Source organism: Triturus cristatus, chromosome 6 (genome assembly GCF_964204655.1).
Source record: "Triturus cristatus chromosome 6, aTriCri1.1, whole genome shotgun sequence".
NCBI classification, from domain to species: domain Eukaryota; kingdom Metazoa; phylum Chordata; class Amphibia; order Caudata; family Salamandridae; genus Triturus; species Triturus cristatus.
The window spans coordinates 808,182,781-808,201,639 of NC_140589.1; the positions used below are offsets into that span (position 1 = coordinate 808,182,781).

The window sequence follows — 18,859 nt, forward strand, 5'->3', positions numbered from 1 at the left end:
AGGGTGTGTCTCAGCTCCGCCGTGACAACCTGTAGAGAAAAATTTACATGGTATATATCCATGTTTTTTAGTTCTATACTGGTATCCCAAGTGGCCCTTGAGTCCAATAGTGTCTGATGAGGTGTCCCAGGAGTCTCTAGATGCATCTCTGCGTAGTTTAGTCCTTCTGTTCAATGTCAGCCCAGACTCTGTCCCCGTTCCGATGTTGACCCATAGCCCTGTTTAATCTTACCTTCAGGACAATCTTATAAATAGAGCAGTTCAATACCCATCACCTCTTCACACTGTCTCTGGAATCTCCCCCTCAGTTTGCCTCTCTTGTGGCTCCTCCACAGCCTTGTCTAGGTCTGGCCCTCCGCGGCCCCGCCGCGGTCCCTTGCCACCACTCCGGTCAGCCACACGCCATCCCTCCAGCCACTCCCAGGCTTCCTCCGGGGATGTGAAGTGCCATGTTTTGCCCTCCGCTATCACTCAAAGCTTTGCTGGGAAGAGCATCATGTATTTGAAATTGCGTACTCGGGAGTTCTCTCTTCACTATTTCGTAGCTGCGTCAATGGCGTTGGACCTGTATGGTAAAGTCTGGAAAGAAGCGAATCAAGGCGCATTTTCATAATGGAGATCTACCCTTGCTCTTGCTGCTTGAAGAATTGAATCCCTGTCACGATAAATAAAGATCTTGCAATTATCGTGGGCGGAGGAGCACCTGGTATGGGCCCAGTACACTCTGCCTGCCGAGAAAAACTTGAACAATCTTTTAGGTCGCAGTGTGTTCAGTATAAAATCCTCCAGGAAGAGATCAACACTGGGACCGTCGGTCATCTCCGGCACCCCCACCACCCTGATATTATTTCTCCTTGCCCTTCCTTCTTGGTCTTCAAGTTTTGCTGCCATAGATGTGGCCTGTTGCGTTGGGGACTGATCTTGTGTCCCTAGACGCTTCGTTGCCGACTGAAGTTGGGATATTTGGACCTCTGCCAGTGTGACTTTCTCACTGAGCTTTTGAAGGTCTGCCCAGATTAAATAGATCTCTATTGTCATTGTGTCTATTTTGGGCTCTAAAGTGCCTTTCACAACTTTGATCACCGATATTATTGCCCAGAGAGAGGGTTCCTCAGTTGCACCCCTATCCGTCACCATAGAGGCTTTAGGGACCGCACGCATAGTTGTCTATTTTGTTCATCTGGGGAGCCTCAGGTCCCTTGGGCATCAACATCGCTATGGGGTCCAACCATCTGAACTTCTCCCCAGAACACCTCTTCCTATTATGTCATGATGGATATTGGCCCAAAGTCTCTATCACCGCCTGCCAGACATCTCACAACTTCAGAAGTCACCACCGCAACCCAGGCTCAGCTGCCCCGCTGACATCACATCTACGCTGGGGTCCCTGGGGTCCGCCCACTCTTCGCTTCACTTTGGGCTTGGGCTTATGGTTGTGTGGGTTCCCATTCCTCCAGGCCGCGGTATCACCTTCTCACGTGGCCCCCCCAGAGCGGACTGTAACAAGAGGTCACAGGTGCATATTCTACACTACAGCTGTGTAATGGACCATGAGGAAATGTCTCCATGACTTTGTTTGCTTGTAATTTCAGCAATGTGATTGTTTCTCGAGCGTCTTGATCCACAAATCTGTGATAATATGAATTCTCTTCTACAGAACAGGACGAGACTACAAAGAGGGGAATTTCCACCAAACAAACGTACTTTCTACTAACTATATGGATTAAGTGTTTCTTTGTTCTCAAAATTCCTCTGCATCAATAACGCGTCACCAAAACTGGCGGGAAATGCGCTCGGAGGCCATTTGGTGAGCTGTTCATCAATGTGGGAAAAAGAGGCAAGGCCTTTGCATACTACTAAGGAAAATGAGCAAGGCCAAATGGGCGGACCTTGCAGATGATTTTGTGCATTTGCATACTCAGGGTAATTAAAAAGAAGGACCATGGACTCTGGTTTCAAGACAATAAAGAAACCACTTGCCACAGTCACTACAGACCAGATTGCGCTCCAACAGATCAACGATGCATTCACCTCCATTATGGATTTCAAATTGCTTTTCAACATGGAATATGAGAGGAAACACACTTGCTTTGCCTTTGCCAAGCTCAATAAATTAGGATCATTTGTGCTTTATAGAAGAGAAGGTTCAACTAGGGCACCTGCTGTGTTTATATTTGTAAGTGCTTCCTGTTTTACATTTTTGCTGCGGATTCTCAAATCCGTAGCGATTTCTTTATGTGAAAATTAAATAAGAAAAATGCTTTTTGGCCCTGACAGGGTCCCACAGCAAAAACAGCACCAGGCCTAGGGGGTCAGGAAATTCCTAAAGGAGTCTCTGCTTGGGAGTTGTAGCCCCTTTGATGCTGCGTGTATGCCCTGCTCTACCATTGGCATTTGGCCCTGCTCTACCCTGCCCTATAAGTAACCTTGAGAGGGTATTTACCGCTCTGATGATTGGGAAAGTAAGTGGATGCCTCAAGGGTGGTGGTTTTAAGCCCTCGATGATATTTTGTGCGGCACAAGGAGCTGCAGGCAGATAGGATTTGTGGGGCACCCACAGCTTTGGCCATTTCAGTATCTTTTTTGATATTTTACACCATCTGTCCAACTTGTGGGCTGAATAAATGCTCCCGATTGAAGGGTAAGTTGACCAGATGCCGCTGAACCTCTGACTTAAATTTAGAAACACGCAGCCAGGTGTGTCTGAGGAGGAGAATACTGGTGTTTACCCCACAAACAGCAGTGTGTTGTGCTTCTAGGGCACAGCAAATGTTTGTGTCTGCTATGATCTTCCTATCAGCTACCAATTCCTGGCGCCTCTTCTTGTGTTCATCCGGGAGGTATCGCAGCATCTCCTCCACCTTATCCCAGAGGGCCCTATTGTACCGGGAGAGTAAACCCACAGAATTGGCAATACACCAATGGACAGCAGACTGGCCAGCAAAGAGTTTCCCTGCTGCGTCAATCTTCTTACTATCCTGGTCGGAAGGGGGGTTGCATCCCCTAAGCCTTAAGAATTGGCACGTTTCTGGGCAATGTACACAACTTGGGAGTCATGTGGTAGATGACCACTGATGTAAAGAGGGTTGGAAGGAGAAGCTTTATATTTCTTGTCGATCCTAAGGGTAATGACATGCGCCTTCACCGGCTCCTTAAAGGTGTCAGATGCTGGTTTGAGCATTCCCCTTAGCATGGGAGAGTAAGGTATGGACCCAAGGGTGGCAGAGAGCATCCCCATGAAGAAGTCTTTCTCCTTTGGTTGCTTGTGCATCTCCAGCTTGTGGAATGCAGATGCCCTTTGTAATATGTCATGGTATGCAGTGGGGTCATCATGCAGAGAAGATTTTGCTGGATAGCGGTCAGGGTCAATGTCGCCCACGAGCTCAGCATCATAATCATCTCACTGGTGATCATGGGGCTGTGGATCATATGGTGTATCGTTGGGGTCACAAGGAAACCTCAGGCTATCACCCCCAACCCCAGAAAGAGGGGGTCCCTTTGTAGTAGCTGGGAGGTTGGGCTTGGAGGTGGTGGAAAGGAAGGCAAAGGAGGAGGAGAAGAAGGGTGAGATGGTATGCAATGCAATGAGGTGTTGGAGAGGTGCCTTTGTCATGGCGCTGAGGCTTTTTAGGTGTCAGCTCCGAGGGTGGATTGAAGGCCTCCTCGAAAGTCAGTTTCCTTTTGGGAGGAACAGGTTCCTATGCACGGAGAGCTGGCCTGGCTAGAATCCGTCCAGCCTCTGGGTTTTTGTGGATGCACTGCTGTCTGGCATCGAGCTTATCTTGAAAGCCCTGGAGGTTGAGTTGGTCTTGATCCTTGGAAGTGACAGAGGAACCTGCCCTGGACACCATTTGCTTTGGAGCAGAGGATGTCTGTTAGCCTGTTCGCAATGAGTCTGACTTCTGCTCCGAAGGTCTAGACTTCGAGGATGGCTTTGCTGGGGCCTTCGAGGCTGGAGTCGAAGAGCTGGTGCAAGTCAGAGGGCATTGCTTGATGGTGGGCAGGCTTTGGCACCAGAGATGGACAGAAATCAGATCCGACAGAGCAGTTCATCTGATCATGGCCTTGTGACAGTGACAGACCTGAGGCCTTATGATGGGCCTGTGAGCTCGACCCAGAGGGAGATGCTTGGCTTCTAAGTGGTGCTGAGGGTCGAGAGGCGATATGTCAGTACTCACTGCAGCCCTTTTCATAGCTGGATGCTGTGCAGGTGGAGTATCGTCCACTTCAACGTTGGAGCTGGAGTTTTCCTCTATCTCCAACACTTGCTCTGCACCGGAGGTCTCTGGATGCTGCTTGCCCTCGGTGCCCTGTTGTCTGAACAGGTCCAGAGTGTTGACTGCTCGGTTTGACCTACTGGCTTTGCCAATGTTTCCTGGTTTTTCAGCTTGATCTTAAACAGAGATAAGCTTAGAGCTGGGAATTTAACTGGGAACAACCTTTACCTTGAACTTGCATACCTTCCTTAATTTCAAGTCAATATTATACAGGCCTTACTTGTTAAATAAAACATGTTTACTTACCATAAAGGCTCAGCATGGGATACACTAATGACAAATGCCTCGCCAGTTTGGCCAGAAAGGGTACGTCCACTTTTATCCACAATTGTGCCTGAAATCTGAAAAATATATATTTATAAAAAAAGTTATCAAGCGTTTTCAGGTTAAGCTAATTTGGAAGAACAGAAGTATAAACTATCCCAGCTGTACGCTCTTAATTGCATTTATAGACAATATTGTACCATATCTTTAGTACATTTCTATACTTATTAGAAATATTAATCTGAAAAAAGTCACGGGAGAGTTACAATACTGTCAAGCAACAAACAACTTTTGTTTGTGGAGCCACACATTTCCTTTGTAAATGGTGGAACAGCCACTTACCAAGTCACTTTCCACTGGTAGTAGAAAAAGCTAATAGTAATGACCTAAAATGATATTTAGAAATTCAATTCTACCCATAGTCTCTTTATAGTCAATCCCCAATGCCCCAGTGTCTTTTTAAAGAAGAGCGCCCCAGTCGAGACATAGCATTACCTTTAAAAAAAAAATGTTTTGCCAACATTTGAAATCATTTCCCATTCAATCATCATGGTTACTGGTCTCAAACTTAAAAATCAAATGCAGATTACCATGAACATGGTCATGTTATACTGAATTTGGGACTGTTGGTTCTAAGAATGCTTCATTCCCTTGGACGGATTATCTTATATCCAAATTGTTTATTTTTCAAGTCAATCACTTTGTGGTTCTACCATTGACCTATAGTACTTGTTTTCACTAAACACTACATTATGTCAGTAACAAAGGACACATGGCTATAACAGGCTGCAAGTACAACTATAAACCATTCTGATTTCTAATTTTACCAGAGAAGTTGCGTTTACAACTTCACCTGGTTGTACAATGAATTAAGAGCTGCTGTTCTAAACTGGATAAGCATACATATACTCACAAAAATGGGCTTAGGTTCATACTCTTCTTCAAACAATTTTTGTATTGCAAAAAGGGCTGCCTGTAAGAAACAAACCAAAAAGATTATAAATGAACATGAGCTTTTTAGGATTAATTACCAACCACATGCCTAACTGGGCAGGGAGCACGGCTTGTACGCATTTACAACACGTATCTGCAAGTCTTATCACATCACTTTCAATTAATAGAACAGAAACATGAAATCTATGTCTGGCTTCCACAGCGAGCCCGCACAGCCATATTTAAAAGCCTTGAGTAAGATTAATTTTCATAACATGCCAATATGTTGCAATATTGTCATGGCCCCAGCTTTTCTACAGTTTCATTCTTTTACAAGACGAACAAGGATGTGATTTTGGTCTCCTCCAGAAATTCTTAAATTTTATTTCAACAATAAAGGTGGAAGCTAATGTTCTATGTAAAACAATTATGCGCTTCACATTTACAATGCAAACCTCTTCAACGTAGCCGTGACTATTAGGTGACATTTTTAGATAGAGCAAAGGCGCCCGTTTGACCTTACCAGAAGAGCAAACATCTAAACAGAACAGACAGACAAAAGTTATATATATATTACTCCTTTACAAGCCCTAAGAGTTTATGGTAGCATAAGTTACTGAGAGTCACTTTACTGTGTTACCAGTTAACTGATGATTCCAAACTGTTCTTCAGAAAATGCCAATTTGATGACATGTTGGATGAATCAGTAGTACAAAACAGCAAATTAAGTTTTGAAACTAAAATGATGAAACTATTTGTAATCATAGATCAAATTGTCAGACTGAAATCTTGTAGTCGCGATAGAGATCTACTAAAACTATTGGATATGGAAAGAGACAAAGTTGCGTTTGCAGAATACAGGGTGTATCGGTCCTGCATACTTGAATCCCTGTTTTTTTGTTTCTACAGGTCAGATATTTGAAAAAAGTTGATATGGACAATAACACCCCAGATAGGTTTTATAGAGCTCAGCTCCTTTTCTATGCCAACAACACTAATCTAAGTGGATTAAACTGCCATTTTAGCTGAATATACCAAGTAAATAGTCTTAAAAAAACACAACATTCTAAATCACCAGGGAAATAAACTGATGTTCAATCAAGTAACCCCAAATGCCCATACATCATAATGTCAGTTATGAATTGGCTAATCTGGGTGAATAAGGGGAGGAAACAGACTATGATCCAAAAAAGTAAGACAGCAGAACAAAGAGGGGTCACCAAAGTAAGGAAATGTGGGAAGCGGGTGGAGGGTAAAGAGGCGGGACAGCCACTCTTAGAGGACCATCAGCAACAGATTCACAAGCAATGCAAGAGATCATGCCCCTTCCTGAAGGCCCAGAGCATTCTTGCAGTTGTTTTGGAAAACAAAATTACCCCTGCCAAGCTCCCTGAATGCCTGAATAGGATGGAGACAATAACATTGATTGGTTTTCATTCAAGAATTATTTAAGACAGCCTGCTCACAAAGGATTTCTGGAAAATAGAAGGGCAGTACTAGTACACTTAGACAGTGGATAGTTCTACAGATTGATTAAGAGACAGTAGAGCTGGTGCAAATCCGTACCCTTGCTTTTTGATAGTTGCACTTAAAGGGCAAAGCTCCTGCGGTGCAAGGAGGACAGGAACGCTGCAGAGCCACTAAGACCTGCAGTTCTAGCATATGAAAAGGACTAATGGCAGCAACCCGAATATATACCAAACAACTGATGGTGAATGAAATTTAAGGACAGGGAATACTAAAGGACAAACCCAATAAGAGGCCAGACTACAGAGCTCATTACAACAAACCTTGCAGAAAAATCCTATGAGAAAGAGCCTAAGGCACAAGGTGGTTCCATGCCCTGATCCTAAAGTTGAGGAAGACGCTTCATTGTCCTTTGCAATCTCTAATGTGCCAGGGGCACCTACTGGGCACAGGAACCTCAATGAAGCTACATAAAGTAAAACTCTAAAAATGTCCCAGGCTTGAAAAATAGGTACACTCTCATAAAGGGTCAATTATTACCAGCAGGGTGTCTAGAATTGTTTAAAACAATTAGAGCTTCAGTATTTAAGTGAAAGGATCTTTCCCACGTTTACACTCGGGGACAGTATGAAAAAGAGGGTCATCACTATGTCTTGGGACTCCATGGGTGGCTTGTATTATTTATTCTCACTCACCAGTAATCAAGGTAGCAGGAGATAACTAGCCCTTCTAACAGAAGTGAGTGACTGGTTAATGCTGGCAGACTGAGATTAGCTTGGATGGAAACACCTTTAACTAGTAGTGTGAAACCCTTTTATAGACTGCAGGAAGTTCCCTTGTGCCAGTCACACTATGAGAGTAAGCATCATTTAGGTTGAAACCACAGCCAATCACCAAGCTGGAAAGAAGATAGATAATGTGATACAAAATGGCTATTTGAAGGATTCTTAGGGAGCAAAGATGTTTAATTTGTAAAAACCCAAAATGGATCAGCAGTCAACCTTGTGCTTTATTGTCAACTTTAATCCAGAGGAATGTTGACTATGTAATGATGTTCCAAATAATGCTGTCACTATGTTCCATAGTTGGTAATCTTAGTATCTGTGGAGTCAGTTGGAGCTGCGGTGCTTGGCCTTAATGGTGTCACAGTGCCAAATAAACTTCCTCTGTTAACGGGAATCATTGTCCTTCCACATTACAACATTCATTCCCATCAAAAGAAAGCGAAGTAAAATTCTAGGTTTGTCCCTTTCTAAGGGCAAAGGTTCCTGCATTTCTGCCAGATCTCATGAAAGACAGCATGTACGGAGGGAAAGGGGGAGGAGGAAGAGAGGACAGATTGTGGGTGGGGGCTACTGAGGGTTTGGTAAAGGGAGTCACTTTCAGACTGATCCTGTGTTGGTCAGTAAGCTGGACCCTGGAAACACTGCTTTGGTCTACATCACCTATAGATTCAGGGAGATCACACTCATCACCAGTTGTGTTACTGATTAAAGAAAATATATATATGGTGGGCAGGAAGGATATTCCAAAACGTCTAAAGCAAATGTGCTAATTTCAGAGAAGTTATTCATTGAACAGGGTGAATTATTGGGTGACTGTTAATTCCTACTGCACTGTAACCAGTTTATCTACGAACGATTCTCCTGACTTTTCACCTCTTCAATTTGGGAACAGGCTTTTACTTCCTTTCCTTTTCTGTTCTAGGCCTTCTTTCCCAGTTCATTATATTCAACAGGGTGACCTTCAGGATTAAAAAAATATTTAGAATCATTTTTATGTGTGCAATAATGGATGAAACTCTGCATCAGACTTTGTAATAATACTTTTTTTTCAAGGTTTATGCAGCTTTTCTTTTCTCCAGCAAGCCTTGTTTAAATTTCCATCTATACAAAATCTTCATGTACATGTTTGAAATGGTTCTTATTTAATAATACTGAAATTTCATTCAAATGATTTGGGTTAATTTGGTGGCCTTATTTACTTTATGGTGCCACTCAGACAAAGGCAATTTCCCAACTGGAATAAAAAGACCAGGTCAACTTTAAGCTATGGCTCATCTTCTCCAGGAATACATGGTTTATATTATACAGCCTAAAAACTGTCAAGGAGAAAGGCACAGATCTGATTGGTAGATGGCAACACTGGATGGCAATGTAGGCCTCCATTTCAAATCTACCAGCAGAATGCATGCACGCATTGGTACTATTAATGTTAATGTAAGGAAATACAATTATCTATAAATGTATTAGGATTTTTGCCCTAGACCACAGAAGTTAATTAATGAATGGCCCAAATAACAGTGTCATAGCTAGTAAATCTATGTACCTCAGATGAAGTGGAGTTGTTAATGGCTTGCCCATCATCCACCCAGAAAATCACCTCACAACAAATGACATAAGAGAACACCTGTCCTTACAACCTATTTGCCACATTTAAAGTCAACAGCAAATGATTGAAATAAACTCTTTAGTTGCTCTATCTCTTGCAATCCAGCCCACATGTGACAAGACCCATTTTTTAAAGATGTTCCAGAATTGTAGACGTTCTTACCTTTGAGTTAGCGGTGTCAAAAATTGTTTCCACAAGTAAGATATCAGCTCCTCCATCTAAGAGTCCTCTAGCCTGTTCTGCATAAGCTTCAACAAGCTCGTCAAAGGCTATTCAAACACAGAAAAGGATGGTTATTTCACAATCGACAATTGTATTATAAGCATAGTTGTCTGCCTTTGATATGCAGTAATAAAAATCCTAGATTTAAAATTTGTATTCTGTGTATATGTTAAACCAATAATCTTCCTGCTGGGACTTGGTCAGATTTATTTTTATCTGCACACAATGTACCAAAGTTCAGTTACTGACATGTTGTCTCTTTTCAACACAGTAGGCATTAAAGTAGCCCTGCTACTACTTTTCCGCATGAAATCCCCAGACCGTTCCTATCACTAACTCCATCCCCATTGATCTCTCAGGCTGGAAATGTCAATGCGCTTCCACCTTAGTAAGAAAGACATCCTTCCCCCAGTGCCTCCACAGCTCAAGCATCCATGTCCTGTAACATTCTCCTTAATTTATCCTCACCAGATATCACTCTGATATCACTCTGACATAACCTTGCAAACAAGATATCGATGATGAATGGCTCAGCTATTCTTGTTAGGCCCGGGGAAAATATAAATTACGAGTAGTTCATGTAAATTTGGACATTTTGTGTTATGCGTAATTCCGAACATTCCACCAAGTGATCACATGTCTTTGTAGAAAAACTTTACTACAAACATTACAGAATAATGCAAATGGCCAGAACGCAAGCCACTGTTGCTCACGCCACTTTTGTTTTTTGTGCTATTATTTTACTGCAAAATGCGTGCTTGTGTAAAAAATTGATGCAAGGACGCATTTCGAGCAAAAACATAGAGCTAAATAAAAAATTGCATTTCACATCATTAAGTATCATTTTCCCAAGATTTCACATAATTACGAATAAGCAAGATATGTGAATTTCGCACACCCCTAGTTCTTACTAATATTTTATCAGAGCTTCCATCGAAAGGTGATGTGCAATCAAAATTTTATACAGTGCCGAGACCAAACCGTTTCGAACGGAAAATGTAGTAACAAACGACTTAAAAGTGTTTTTTACTTGTGGCTGCAATGCTTAAACCCAGAAGGGGAATTAGGACTCAAAGACTGTGAAAGATGTTATCACAGTCTCATTAAACATACTAGTCACTTGGCTATAGTAGAGATTGGCTAATCTGTCCCTCTTTAGCAAGCATACCACTCCTTACAGAGTTTTGCAAGATCCATAAAACTACACTGTTTATCACAGTCTCTGCACCCACTCACCTAGGACTAATATTACAAAAAATCCCAGACCCCCTTTAGCCCTGTGAGCTTTAAGGGAAAATTCCAACAATCTTGGAGGTTTACTATGCCAGACATACATAAATAGATTACCTTGCTGCACATCCAGGACACTCTCATTAACTGTAATTGATAGTGCTATGTAAACATAAAGTTGGAAACACTGAGGTGCGGCCCACCAGTTTGTCATCACCCAAAGTCTGACAATATGTCCTGCAGCAGTTGAATGATATTTGCTCCATGCAGTTCTCCCAACTCTGGGGAGCTGTGGAAGCCCGAATACGTGATACATTTCTCCAATATTCTGAAGCAAATTGCACATATCATCACGATCTCCTCAGGACCCAGCTCAGTGATAACAATGCAATCTTGTTGTTAACCCTAAAGACTCTTACTGCAGTGTATTCCCTCAAATTTGAACAATCTCGAGAGAGCTCTGGCTCAGTAAGGGAGAGAACTGCTTTGTCAGCAAAGATCAAAATCTTGTCGATACCCTTAATTCTCACATTGTCTCGAATCCTAGGAGCCAGGTGTTCCACTGCTGCTGCACAAAATAGCTAGGAAAGTGAAAGCGTTTTCTCGTTTCTCTACCCAGGCATAGCCCTGAAGAATAAACCTCTTTGACTACCAACTTTGCTTATGGAGCTGCACAACTTGACTTAATCAGACCCACAGACCCTTCGCCCAAGTCAAATTCCTATAGCATACACTAAAAGAACGAGCAACCCATGGGAAGCAGTCTATCTACCATCAGATAGCCAATCCTGGCATAACGTTTGTGCAAACTGAACGGTGCAGCTCCAGCTTCCAACCATAGCAGACGTTACAAGTCCCCTTGGCCCAGTTTGCCAGAGGCGCTCTGTTGGACCCGTCAGCCTTAGGGCGGTCTACGTCCAAACTCTTTGCCTTAATCCCTACTATTTTCCAACCTCGTTTTTAATGGCTTTAGGACTCTTACCACTGCTAACTTGTGCTAATGTGCATGTGCCCACTCCTTGAAATGTGGTAACAATGGCTTATCCCCAATTGGCATATTTAATTTACTTTTAAGTCCCTAATAAAGTGGTACTACATGTGTTCAGGGCCTGTAAAGTAAATGCTACTAGTGGACCTGCAGCACTGATTGTGCCACCCATTTAAGTAGCCCATTAAACATGTCTCATGTCTGCCACTGCACCCTGTGTGTGCAGTTTTAAACTGCCATTTTGAGCTGGCAAATTAAAGCTTTTGCCAGGCCAAAACCTTTCTTATTAATACATATACATCTCCCTATGGTAGGACCTGGACAGGCCAGAGGGCATAGTGCAATGTATTTAAAATGTTGGACTTGTACTTTCAAGTGTTACATGTCCTGGTAGTGAAAAACTCTTACATTTGTTTTTCACAACTGCAAGGCCTACCTCTCCCATAGGATAACACTGGGCCTCCCTTATTACCTTTAACTGCAACTTCCAAATAGGGAGCAGGTAACCAGTTTGTGTTTGGTGTCTTTGGAATTGTAATATCTCTCATATGGTAAAGTCTGATTTTAAACTACAACTTTGAAAATGCCACTTTTAGTAAGTTGGAATTTTCCTGCCTTAGCCATTTAGTGCCTGTCTGTGGTTCTAATGACTGGGTGTAACTGGCCGTTGGTGTTTGGGTATTCCTCCTAGACAGCCAAACACAATAGAAAACGTAGGTGTCCCTGGATGGGCCATCACTGGCAGGATGGGAGGGCGGAGCTGGGCACAGCCCTACATACACTTTAATAGGATGTGTCCTACCTCCACACAAAGGGCGAAATATCCCCTGTAGTTAGTCTGGAGTCAGGGCAGGGAAGGTAGAAAGACTGGGGACTTCAAAGGGAAACTAGAAGCTTCTCCCACTTCAAAGGAAGGCCCAGGTATAAATACTGGGCCTCGGACAACAACTCTTCAGTACACTTCTGGACCTATGGATACTTTGTCAGGAAGGACTATGACTGCTGGATTGTTGCTCTGAAGGACTTCTAGACCGGACCTGCATCTGTTGAACCCTGGACCCCAGAGTGACTCTAAGGGCTAGTTGGCGGAACTGATGACTAGAGTCTCAGAGATAGAAGATTCCAACAACCATGAACCCAGCACCTGAACTCTGCCATCTGAGAGTCCTACGTTGCCAAGTGGTGCCACCCCAGTCCCCGGACCACTGGAAGTGGACCTGAATGTGCTCTTCCTGCCCATCTTTGGACCCAGCAGAACCAACACATTTCCTCTGCTGCGTGGTGCAATCCAGAGCACAACATTACACATCGCAACTGCGGCTAGGATTCTCTCAGTGCAAGGACTCCACATCAATTTTGCAGCATGCATTGGAACTGCTGCCTGTGCATCGCTTTCCCGACACATGCCCTCGCACTGCAAATCACACATCAACGGCACCCTCGATAACGACGCAGGTTCCCACATCACAGTCTGACAGCTTCTTGGAACTGATGCATCACCTCGATGCATGATGCACCCTCAATGCCGGACTTTGCAGTGCAAGCCCTCGTTGACAGGATCCTCAATGATGACTCGGGACCTTGCATTGCAGCTTCTCTAAATCGATGCATTGCCTCGGCTGTGCAAAGCATCCTCGGGGCAGGACTTCTAAACGCTATGTAACAAGGATTTAAGGTACTCTTGTTCAGTGGGCCTAACTGGGTCCTTGTAGCTGGCCTGCGTTCTATTGCAGTCAGCCTGAACTTGTGACTTTGTCCCAGTCTGACGTGACCAGATATCCACAGCTAATGTTTTGCACATTTTGGTGCTATTTTCACTGAAAACTTTAAAATTGCTTTTTTGTTGTTTGGTCTTGTTTTACTTATTAAAAATGAATCTATTTTTCTACATCTGGTGTGGGAACCTTTTGTGCTGTGTTTTCACTGTGTTACTGTTTGAAGTGTTCCATAAATACTTTAAACATTGCCTCTAAGTTAAGCCTGACTGATTAACAGGGGACTGAGCACAGGTCAATTTGAAGTTTGCTGTGGCTTCACCCTGACAAGGATTGTGGTTTCTGCTCGAGTAGGGTTTCATCCCCATTAACCATCAATCCAATTTCTTACAACCCAGCAGGTGATGAGTTGACCATGTTCTTTGCTAGAAAGCCTTGTGCACTCACACTGTAATTTCTTGTTTTCCAATCCTATAGGGGTCACCGGTCTAGCAGAGCTAACTTACTGCAGTAGCTTGCTAACCTCCTTGTGCTCTGCCATGCTTGTCTCATTAATTCAAAGTTTGTTTTGCAGTTCCCGGCTCTCTCTCTGTCATTTGGAGGGGCCTTTTTTTTTTTTTTAACAGATCTTTATACAGCGCGAACTTGACCCGAAGGTATCGGGTATCAGAGCGCTTTACATGGCACCAGTTGCGTTACATGAGGACACATTCCTTTTTTGTTAGGCACTGGAAGATAAAGTGATTTGCCCAGAATCACAGGATGTTCAGCATCATTGCCCAGACTCGAACCCGGTTCCCCAGATTCGAAGTCGACCGCCCTAGTCGTTAGGCCAACTCCTTTCCTCCTCTCCTTGTTGACAAATCTAATGTAGTGGTGTGCACACTGTGCATCCCCTCCGCCAACTCAAACCCCAGTATCTTGTAGGTATCCATGTGCGATTTTATCGTTCATAGACAATTTTGGCATTTGAAGATGAGTCAGAATAGATAACCCCATCAGTCTTTTATCCGCTGTTTCTTAAAGAAATCATTCACTAGAAGGAAGATTCTACACGTCTGCAATGTTATTAGGGGCAGATCTTCAAAATTGTACTGAAAATGCCATTACATGCAAATGCTTTAGAAGAAGGTATACATTGAATATTTTGTTCCTTGTCCCCAAAGTGGTGAATGCATGACATGGTTTCAAAAGGGGTTGTGGTCTTAAATGGTTCCAGTGTCCCTCTGTGTGCCCTGTCTAGATGAATGGGCTCACCACTCAGACATTCCAGATGGCTTCTAGTATCTTTTGTATGAAAAGGTTGACAACCTTGCCTTCTTCTTGGGAGCACCCTTGATTTGCATATTTTTTGTGGATTCATATTTAATACCAACATCAGAAAGCTTTTAAATGTTCGTGCTTTTCTTGGAACAACAGATTTTATTCTTTCTGGAGTAGACGTTGGACCATATATTTCTCCTGGTTTAAGGCTTCCTCATCCAGCATTTTTTTATGGACGGCACTTTACACCCTAGCTCCGAGATATATCTTTTGACTTCTTTAAAGTTTAGTTTCAGCTTCTCTCTGATCGCACCTATTTTTGTCCTAATGTCCAGGAAGAAAACTCTTTCATAAAGCTTCTGGTAATCTTTTCATAGTATGCCAATGTGGGCACTCCTTTGAATTTTTTCTCTATGCCTCGCAGTCTCCCAGTCTTGCTTTGGCTTGTTCTCTGCTCTATGAATTTTTTTTTACAATGGAGTCCCTCGTTCCTCCTTTTGAGGTAGCCACTGCACCTCAGTGTGCACTTAACACCAATACCTTGTTAGATGCCAAAGACCTGGCAGGGTACCACTCTCTCAGGGCTGCCCAGTAGTCCCCCCCCAACCCACGCCCCTCAGATCACCTCCAGTAGTCTATCAGATCCAGTTCTGGCTGTCCTCCCAGTTAATGGCTGGCCATTAGAAGCATGAGGGGAGCTCCACTTCAAATTTTATTGCAACATATCTTGTAGGTCTGTTGTGTCCAGTTCACGACCCCCAGTTTGCCTCGCTCAACCTCGATAGTTCCTCTTGGGATGCAAAGCAAGTCTTTTAATGCTTGCCTCCTCGTTATTTCTGGAGGGGGAAGGGTCATCTTGTAAATTCAAACAATTTGTTAAACCTAGAGCTCCTATTCGCACCTGGTAACATGGTTTAGTCTTCCCAACTTGGATCCCGTGTCTACAGCAGTGTAACTGTCCCCTTCTCTCCTCTGTTTATGGTGTGATCATCAGCTGCCCATAAGTTCTGCCATGTGATATTTGTGGGAGGTGCATCATTTTTCCTTTGCTACATCCTACATAGAGGTTGTGCGAGGCCTCACACTGTGTTCACAACTGGGCCCTCTGCGTTTTACTGAAGCTCAGCTATGTGTGTCCTATGTGGTTTTTGCTCTGGGGAATAAGAAGATGCCCCAGCATCTTTGGGACATTCAAATTAAGCAACATCAACAGTATTCGGGCCCAGCAGGAACCACTGCAATTTCAGTTAGCCGGACTCCACTTAACAATTCCCCTCGAGAAGCAGCTGGTGACTATCAGGCCTCTTTGTCGCCAGGTAATTCCCTTCTTGCATGCCCATGATTGACATGTTCAATGCACGGTCACTGTAGGAAGCTGGCTCTGTGTATACTTAAACCAAAATGAGGTATAAGTGTGCACTGAGTCCAGTGGAACCCCAAAGACAGGCAGAGGTAAATGTAGATAGCACCTTACTTTCCATTTGTGGTAGTGTGGGCGAGCAGTAAGGCTTTATCAGAGGGTAGTGTTAAGCATTTGTTGTACACACTCAGGCAAGAAATGATGTCACACACTCAAAGACTGAACTCATTTAGTTATATTTATTTTCTAGAACCAAGCAAGCTTGGCACAGGTAAGTGTAAATTGTACTTTTCAAGGTAGGTTGAACAATACAAGCAAGCTGAATAAAAATGACTTTGTTACACGTTTGTAAATACTTTGAATACAGTGGAAATTACTTTTAGATTACTTTATGGATTACTTTTTCTACTCAGTGTGATATGCCTAGATATCACACTGGGACATTTATGAGAGAAAAGGTAAGTAAAGCAGTTTTTAGATATTTACAGTTTTTCAAGTTCTCATACAAAACCCACTCCACACAAACATTTTCACAAGAAAGCAGTCAATGCAGCCCTGAGGGAGGAACTAAGGTTATCGGTTTCAAGGTAAGTACTTTGATTTGGGAATTGGTTTTTTGGGGTTAGAACCAGGGTTCCCCCATAGTCAAGGATGCACTCTTAAAGCACCCTCAGCGGCACTAGGGCGGCCGGGTGCCAAGTGCTGAGGCCCAATGTTATCCAATAGGGGATTGGGTGCCTCTGGTTGGTGGCTGCTCATGAGCAGGCCACAAGGTTGTGGGAGCAAAGCTCCTGGTGTTAGGCTCAGGGCAAAGGGGGATCCGAGTTAGCACCCAAAGTGCACCTGCAGCGGTGCAGGGGCGGCTGGGCGCAGGGTGCTGTTTTGGCATCGGGTGCCCAGTTATTTTCAATGGGAATTCTCCGGTTGCAACAAAGACTGCAAGCTCGGGGACAAAGATATTCTGTAGGCAACCACTGGTTTGAGAGGTAAGTTGGGATGCTGGGACATCGTCGGTTGGGCCACCCAAGGCCATGGGTCGTCGAGTGCAGGGGTGTCTTTAGGCATCGTTTTTTCTTACCAGCTCAGGTCGCGGTCGGGCGGTTTCTCAGGAAAGGGGCTGCAAGTGCCAATAGGAAATTCTAGGCAGGTCAGAGATCACCAGAATCTCAGGTCATGATCGCCGGGGAGATCTCCACGTGGTGTTGGACCACTCGAACTCAGGCCATGGGCATCGGGTGCAGAGTGTTTCAGACTCGTGGATTTGGCCATTGCCAGAGTCTGTTGGTGAGCAAATCCGGCACTCAAGGGGGACAAGGTCTTGGGTTTGAAAGGCAGGGCAGGTCCTTCGGGTTCTTGCGGGATGCTGGCTGCAGGACACACCAGGATTTGGCGGTAGCAGGTTCGAGGTGCAGACATGCCGGTAGGGCTGGGGCCAAGTCAGAGGGCGTCCTCCTTTTCTTAGTTCAGCACGGCTTCTTCAGTCTTCTTCTTGTCGGTTCTTGTCTGAGGAGGCAAGGTTCAGGGTTGCCCCTAAATACTAGCTTTAGGGGTGTTACAGGTAAGTAAAGGTCAGTACCAATGGGGGGGTGCATATGCCTCTCTCTGGTTGGCTGGGTCCCCCATCTGCAAGATGGTGGGGAGAGAGTTGTGCTTCACCTTGCCTCCCCCACCTGAGGGGTGGGGTTGGCAAAGGTGGGCACACCTCCCTTCTTCACTAGGTTTTGCTGCCGACTCTCCAGCCCAAAGTGGGGTCAGAACCGGTTGGGGCCAGTTGTTGGAAGCAGCAAATGGCTGGGGTAGCTCACAAAGGCGGCAAGCCTTTGAAGCTTCCCCTTCATGGACCCTGCTCATCCTGGGGGGGGTGGGGAGGTTTGGCACCTCGTCCCAGGATGTGCATTGTTTCAGGATCCTGAGAGCGGCAGGCTCCCGACCCAGGGGTCCAGACTCATGTCTGGTGGTGGCAGTTCGCGAGCAGCCACTCAGCCAGGACACTAGACTCAGGTCGTTTTTCGGGGGGCATCTCTAAGATGTCCTCTAAGTGCATTTTTCATTAAATCCTACACTGGCATCAGTGTGTGTTTAATGTGCTGAGAAGTTTGATACCAAACTACCCAGTTTTCAGTAAAGCCATTATGGTGCGGTGGAGTTCGTAATGACAAACTCCCAGCACCATATACTCTTAAAGCCATTACAGCACTTACACTGTCTAAAAATTGGCTTAGACACTGTAGGGGTACAGGGCTCATGCACCTGTACCCGCACCACTGGTATAGTGCACCCAGCTAGAGGGGTGGCTGACCTATGCCAGGGCAGTGGGTTGTAGGCGTGGCACACAAGGATGTGTCCACCCGATTCCGGAGGCGAGGGTAGGTGAGCCTGCACACAATCTATGGATTTCTGGACACTAACTGTTGGTGTCCCTTTTATTCCGCTGGAAATTGATGAGGCCGTACTATTTAGGCCCTTAGGTTCCGTGACATCAGTGGGACATTGCCCACTGTATTACGATGTGGGAGGTAGGTTTTCCCCTCTCATTTTGTGTAGATAGCATTTGATACCCTGGTCCTGACGAATTGCCCATGATCTTACTGACAACCAAGGCAAGAAACATGTCGACCGAATGAGAGTAGGACGTAGGCATCTAGGCACTTAACCCCTAGCTTTACGACACTCTATTGACTTTTAATCAGGCAATTTACCTACCAGAATAAATACAATTCAAGGAATAATTGACCTGTTTTAATTCACT

General features: G+C 44.3%; 1 protein-coding gene across 1 annotated transcript in view; it reads right to left on the reverse strand.

The window, feature by feature from the left end:
• Positions 1–18,859, reverse strand: part of MTR (5-methyltetrahydrofolate-homocysteine methyltransferase) — a 456,618-nt gene that overhangs the window by 338,176 nt on the left and 99,583 nt on the right. Inside the window, exons 6-8 of the mRNA XM_085611389.1 lie at positions 9,495–9,601; positions 5,455–5,514; positions 4,524–4,618 (exon numbers count right to left, since the gene is read on the reverse strand). Coding sequence (XP_085467515.1) covers positions 4,524–4,618; positions 5,455–5,514; positions 9,495–9,601 — 262 coding nt within the window. The remainder of the gene's footprint in view (positions 1–4,523; positions 4,619–5,454; positions 5,515–9,494; positions 9,602–18,859) is intronic.